This window comes from Silurus meridionalis, chromosome 2, assembly GCF_014805685.1.
Source record: "Silurus meridionalis isolate SWU-2019-XX chromosome 2, ASM1480568v1, whole genome shotgun sequence".
In the NCBI taxonomy this organism is placed as follows: Eukaryota; Metazoa; Chordata; class Actinopteri; order Siluriformes; family Siluridae; genus Silurus; species Silurus meridionalis.
The window spans coordinates 11,794,399-11,801,248 of NC_060885.1; the positions used below are offsets into that span (position 1 = coordinate 11,794,399).

Genomic DNA, 6,850 nt, shown 5'->3' on the forward strand with positions numbered 1-6,850 from the left:
GGTCAGCTTTCAACAACAATGTTGTTGGGACCTTTTATTAGCACTATATCTCAACTCTGCTATGGCATCAAGGTGTATGATACACTCACCAGCATAACAACCAATACCATGTAAGTGTCTCTGCTGCATTAACAATCTAAAAAACATCCAGACATGCGGTGGCCTGATTGTGCCAGGGCTGATAAACTGTGTATTGAAGGTATAACAGATGGGTTACAGTCAGCAATAGTGTCTAGTATGGAAGGTGTTCCTGATTTAAAAAAAAAAAGGTGTGGAGGCATAAGATAGGTGTAACTAATAATATGGCAGCTGAGTGAATATTGTTGATAATAAAGGTGGGACACAGTTCAATAAAGGTGAAAATGCACCTGTGTGTGCAGTCAGAGAGAAGCATACAGTGAGCCTCGCCCTGTAGACTTAGAAACCTAATAATGGTTATCACCTGTTTACATTGTGATCAAACATAAAAGAAAACATCTCTGTCAAACATGACCAAAGTTTCTTTTTTTTTTTACAGAACACTTTTTCTCAATCAGCAAGTTGTTTCTATTACTGTACTTTTTTTTCTTTAAAAAGTGAGATATCTAATATGCAACTAATAATGTCTGCAATTGAAACAATTGCAGACATTATTAGTTGCATATTAGATATCTTACAACACATATTCTTTTAGAAAGCCAGGAGGGTCTACACACTAAAGGCTGCTTTGTTTACATGATCTCTATCTATGAGTGTTATGATTTCTCACATTTTAGCAAAACAATTTTCTTTAGGGAAAAACCTCAATTGCAGCAGGCATCAAAGCACGATAAAAGCTTTGAATTCTCTTATCTTCTAAGGAGCGGCTGCATTGCTTATCATCAGAACATAATACAATGTACGGGTGTCCCCTTTGGTTTAAATCTACAGACTCAGATGTTATGCAGCATATTAAATAGACCGTCAGAGGGTAAAATGTCACTGTTGCAGGCTGCTTTGGGCATTTCACAAAAATCTGCACTGCCACCAACAGGTCTGTGTGTGAGCCTGTACACACTGCAGTCATGCTCCAGGTGATAAATAAATTTAGCTCTTTGATCAGCACTGAATCTTAAAGTTGATGGTTTCATTAGTACTTCACAAGGTCCACAATGCTTTGTTGTATCAGACACCACTTCCTTTCAGAGTCTAGTCACGTTATTCATAGTGAGCCAGATAAGAAGTGAGGAAATGGTAGACGGTGTTATGACAGTGGCTGGCAAAGTTCCAGCCTGTAGGACATTTAGGAAACTGGCTATAATTGTGCAAGTGAAATCAAGCTTAAATGTAAAATTTAGCCCAGCGGAATCACCAGATTGCGGTATGGCTCTGGTTGCTATGCTCAAGAGCTCAAATTGTGTAATGGAAAATATGAACAGCACTCAAGTGATGAAATCAGCATCAGTGGCCTCTAGGGATACAGCTGATAGGGTTACATACCAAGGCATAATGCTATCTACCAAACTATTTATTTATTTATTTGCCTACCAGACATTCCGTTTCCACATAAAGCACAATGAGAATGGACCAAAGCAAAAGATTATTGATTAAACTGAGTGCAGCAATTCACCAGCAATTACACAAATCAAGAACACAATAAGTTGTTAGGAAATTTATTTGATTACATCAACAACAATAGTAATATTACAAAACCACTGAAGCAAGTAACAAGCTTTCAAACATTAAACAGTGTGAGCTGCTTCTAAGGAGTGTGACGGCAGGGTGATTTGCTTTACTCCTGCGTTGACACTGACTTAGACTGACTGACATAATTAGAATGCATCCACAATCCTGTAAAATCAGTTCCTTTACTTCACCAGAATCGACTGCTCCTGATTATGATGATGTGATTAAATATAAAACCAAAAGCTTTTGAGTGGCAAATCAGTTGTGGATGTCTTATTGCCACACCCAAGCCGCTGCATCCAAAGAACGTTTTTCCAACAGTCCGGTTTGTTGAGTCATGCCGGTTTGTCTCTCATAAATTCGCTACCCATGTCCATCTTTACAAATTTGGGTACCGCTTCAGTAGTGTGGTGGCCTGTTTTGGTAAAAGCCGCCCTCCCTGGGAAAGCGTTTGCTGCTTTGTTCGAGCACGCGCCTCAGCCTGTAAGTGATGAAATTGGAAAAGGTCAGTACTATGCAGAAGACATATTTGAGTCAAATGCATCTTAGTTACTATAGATTTTATACATAAGACAAAATATAATAAAATAGGTTTCAAGCTGAGGAGGGTTAATGTGCATGTTCAATCATCCTAAAATTGTGAAATTCTGCCTGCCCTGCTAAAAAACATCAAAACTTCCAACATGCCACTAACAATATTGAGTCAAAATGGACAGACAAAACAAGAAGAGAAACTGGCAGGAAACATCAGCTTGATCTGCTGTTTGTTATGACTTCTCCCCTCCCAAAGCAGGAAACAAATTACACTGGCCATTCTTCCTAATTACCCGCTCCCACGTCTCTCTCTCTCTGTGACATATTTAATGAACACCAGAACACAGCTGACCTAAATTAGTAGGCAGGATTTTTAAGGAATATCCTGTTGGCATTCATTTACCTGTGCTCTCTCAATGCATCTGTAGAACACGGTGAGTTCATTGGAGCAGAGTTTGGTGTTGAAGTCATTCTGTTTCCAGCAAGCCATCACTACTGCCATTTCTGTCACACAGGAGGCCTCTGCAACAAGAATGAGCATGAGCAATGTGTGACAAAGGTGTACTGATCCAATTTATTGGATTTAGTATTAGTTAGTTTTAATAAAATATGTTAAATCCTATCTACTATGATGGTGAATGCATGGTCATGATTGATCCTGAATATGATATCTCAATCACACATGTGACCAGCGTTGCCAGAGTCTAATTTTCACCCCTGCCATACGAAAGTTGTGAAAAATTCAAAACATTATTTCGAAGAACCCACAAAATCACAAGAAAAACACACTTATTCTAATGTGTGCACTTTTTGTGCTAGTTTCCTTTTTTGTAAATTTATGAGATGCATTTGGGAGAAAACCTGCTGACATTTGGCAACCCATGTGACATTTCCCATATTTACATTCAAAAAATACGGCTCTAAACTAGTGCAAAGAATTAATTTTCAGGTCAATATGGTGTGATATTTAGTCAACACTTACATGACCAGCATCTTTGCACAATTCTGATTATTAGTCAGATCTATTTATGTTTGCATTCATAATAAAATACATTTCTTTAAAAATGATCTTTTCCCTGAACATTTAGCAGATGCTCTTATCCAGAGAGACCATGAACACCCTGCAATTCTTGAAATGTTCTTGTGTATCCCTTACTATCATTGGATTCCGTGCAGCTTTGCTTGGACACGTCCCCCAAATATCAAACAAACCACCAATTTCCCTATTCTTACACTGAATAATGTCCAATGGAGGACACTGCTCTTGCTGTTCATTGTTCTATAGCAGTGCGGTTGATGTTGGATTTTGACGATGAATAGAAAAATGCTATGAAATAAAAATAAAAAGGTCAAAGATTTCCAGACTGCATATTCTCATGTATGTCTCATAGATTGACTTTTGACACCTTCGGTCTACAGAGGAAAGTGGAAGTGTCCTTAGTAGTCATATGCCACTACTCACTACAGCTCACTACAGCTACAAATGAAGGTTAATTGTCAAAGAAGTTAAAAGTAAGCAAAGAGTCAAACTAAATATAACGGGAATATTAAATAAAGTGGAAACAGTAAAGTATAACGCCAGTGCATTGATGCTGTGCATTTTTAAATGCCCGAATTAAGGTCCGGGGACTCTACATACACTCTACAACAAACAAATACTTCTCCTTACCTCCTTTGTTCGGCTTGCGGTTGGCGACTTCATCTTTAAGGGCCAGAGGCTTGTTGGGTTTGAGGACGGGCTTTCCATGCTGCTTACTCAACAATCTGGCCACCTTTTCCTGAATCACACATCCACTCTGCATTGCCATAACTTTTTTTTTTTACTGCTATGCAAAAATAAATAACATAAATCACAGTTTCCTGTGTCACAGCAAAAATAAATATACACGTACAGCAGAGCGAACTAATATATGCATCTGATATAGATGTCCCCTAAACCTGTTTTATGCAGGTCGCCATTTTTGCCGGAAGACGAGTTACGTTTTCTGTTGAACGGCACTGTCGTAAATATATCGCAAATGCAGGGTTGAACTCAAATGTCTAACCCTTTATTCATAGTATAGTCATAAAAACTACAAGTGGGCAATTTTAAACGATTTGAAATCATTTCATGTTTAATTATACCCATGTTTTAAGCCCAATTTTTATTAAAAACAAAACAAAAACATTTGGCTGCTTTATTAGTCTGGTGTGAGTATTGGGCACATCCCACTGTACAGAGAAACTCAGGAAGACAGGATCTGATGAAAAAGATGTATTTTACTGTTGGTTTGGGAAATTTTAAGGATCCTCCAGGAGGAGTCTAAAGCTCCAACAGAAATGTGTAACATTTCAGCTTTCTTTTTGCTCGAGGGGGTGTTGCTATATCTTTCACTTTAAAATTCCCCAAGGTGATCCATTAGAGCTGAGTCAGCTGACATGCTCACCAGGTTATAGTTTTCACTTTTTAACTCCTGCCTGCTTATAGCAGTGTGCCATGAGTTGTCAGCATGCTGGAATTGTCCTCTTCTGCCACTTTTTTTCTAGAAGTCTAGAAGTCATTTTGTCAGGCAGTATTTTGCTACATCCACAGGCATTCATGGTGCCACCTACATACGGTACAGACCAAAAGTTTGGACACACCTTCTCATTCAAAGAGTTTTCTTTATTTTCATGACTATGAAAATTGTAGAGTCACACTGAAGGCATCAAGGGCTATTTGACCAAGAAGGAGAGTGATGGGGTGCTGCGCCAGATGACCTGGCCTCCACAGTCATCTGAACCCAATCGAGATGGTTTAGGGGTGAGCTGGACCGCAGAGTGAAGGCAAAAGGGCCAACAAGTGCCAAGCATCTCTCGGGGAACTCCTTCAAGACTGTTGGAAGACCATTTCAGGTGACTACCTCTTGAAGCTCATCAAGAGAATGCCAAGAGTGTGCAAAGCAGTAATCAAAGCAAAAGGTGGCTACTTTGAAGAACCTAGAATATGACATTTTTCAATTGTTTCACACTTTTTGTTATGTATATAATTCCATATATAATTCCACGTGTTAATTCATTGTTTTGATGCCTTCAGTGTGAATCTACAATTTTCATAGTCATAAAAATAAAGAAAACTCTTTAAATGAGAATGTGTGTCCAAACTTTTGGTCTGTACTGTATATCATCTCAACAACTTTTGCATCTTATGCATCCCCATACCATCACACTATGCATTCATTGCAGTCAGGTTCATAACATGCTGGACCCAATTCAAGTTCAACAAATGCATCTTTCGCTTATTAGAGCAAAGATTATGCTCCCACTATTCATCAGCTTATTTCATGTTTTTAGTCAAATTTAATCTTGTGCCAAAAAGCAAGAAAGAGTCTTTTTTTTATTTCTTGGAGGTCCATACAGGTTGACTTTTGCAATGTCCTTCCCACTGTTTAAACTGTCAGTAAAACTCTAATTTCCATTGATAATCCGTGTGCCAATTCTGAAGCACTTGCCTGTCTGTTTCTCATTATGCAAGTTTAGAAATCGAATATTCTGGCTTTATTTTGTGGCACTATGGCTCATTCTGTAGCGCTTGATTACTGGTGAAAATGTGTTTGATTTGTATTTGATCACATCTTCCTGTATTCGTTTCCATCTTTGTGAAATCTTACAATCAGATATTTTTATTTCTTCTGGCAATTCTTTTCCATGATGCAGACATGCTGATAGACACATCACATACTGTAAAAACTGACAACGTTCTGGTGTTTACAATAGTTTTAAAAGCATTTTCATGCAATTAGCCTAATTTGAAATCAAATGTTCTCTTGTTGTGTACTCAAATTAGTTCTAATGATCACAGTGTCTTTTTTTTTAAAACTTCACAGGAGAGTTAACTTTTCAAAGAGGTTCTACTTTGGGGGCAGTTTTTTTCAATATAGCCTTTCTGAAGTAGTTGTTCTTATGATCTGTTAATAAGAAATAATACTTGGCATATAAAAACAATGCACTTATTGAGAGGTGATGCATTTTTAATCATTTTACATGTATGTAATTTTGCACAGGGTTACACTCAGTTCTACTGTATATTGGACTGACAGTCTCAGAAAATGAAATAACAGAAAATGGATAAATGAATTATGTTGACTTGTTTTTATATGTCAACCTTTCCACAGGAAGCTTTATTTAGCCTATAAACCCAGCAAGAATGCAAGATAATATAGGACAAGCCCAAGCAAAAATGTTCCTGCACTTCATAGCAGCAGTGCCAAGTCAGGAGTTACAAAAATCCTGGGGAAACCTAAAATGTACCTAATGTTCTGTCTTGTGTTGATTGTCATACAAACTTTTAGTGGACATAAACATATTAAAGCTCTATATTCTGCTTTAAAGCAGGATCACATCACAAACCCTGAATCATTATAATATTATTATAAGGCTTTTATAATTTTCATGAAGGTTGGAGTAATGGCTGAAATACTGTTTCATGACATGCATATAACAGTTCATTTATTGCTGGTTTTTAAATCATGTTCATTGCTGACATAAACAAGTCATTCTGTAAAAAGCAGCTTTGAATTCATGCACATAAAGATGCTAAATATAAGGTGTAAGATCCTTGGGAAATATAAATGATCCTGTGAACTCTGTTACCTTCCAGCTGGAGACTTTGTTAAAAGAAAAACACAAAAAAAGGAAATAAGGGTGCAGCTGT

At 37.5% G+C, this 6,850-nt stretch overlaps 1 protein-coding gene across 1 annotated transcript; it reads right to left on the minus strand.

Annotated features, from left to right (window-relative positions):
- Nucleotides 1–1,615: 1,615 nt before the first annotated feature.
- On the minus strand, nt 1,616–4,165 carry chchd1 (coiled-coil-helix-coiled-coil-helix domain containing 1). Its single transcript, XM_046834156.1, has 3 exons — nt 3,848–4,165; nt 2,582–2,700; nt 1,616–2,125 (listed from the first exon to the last, which is right to left on the minus strand). The coding sequence occupies exons 1-3, from the start codon at nt 3,984–3,986 to the stop codon at nt 2,024–2,026; spliced, it is 360 nt and encodes a 119-aa protein (XP_046690112.1). The 5' UTR covers nt 3,987–4,165; the 3' UTR covers nt 1,616–2,023.
- Between the last annotated feature and the right edge of the window lie 2,685 nt (nt 4,166–6,850).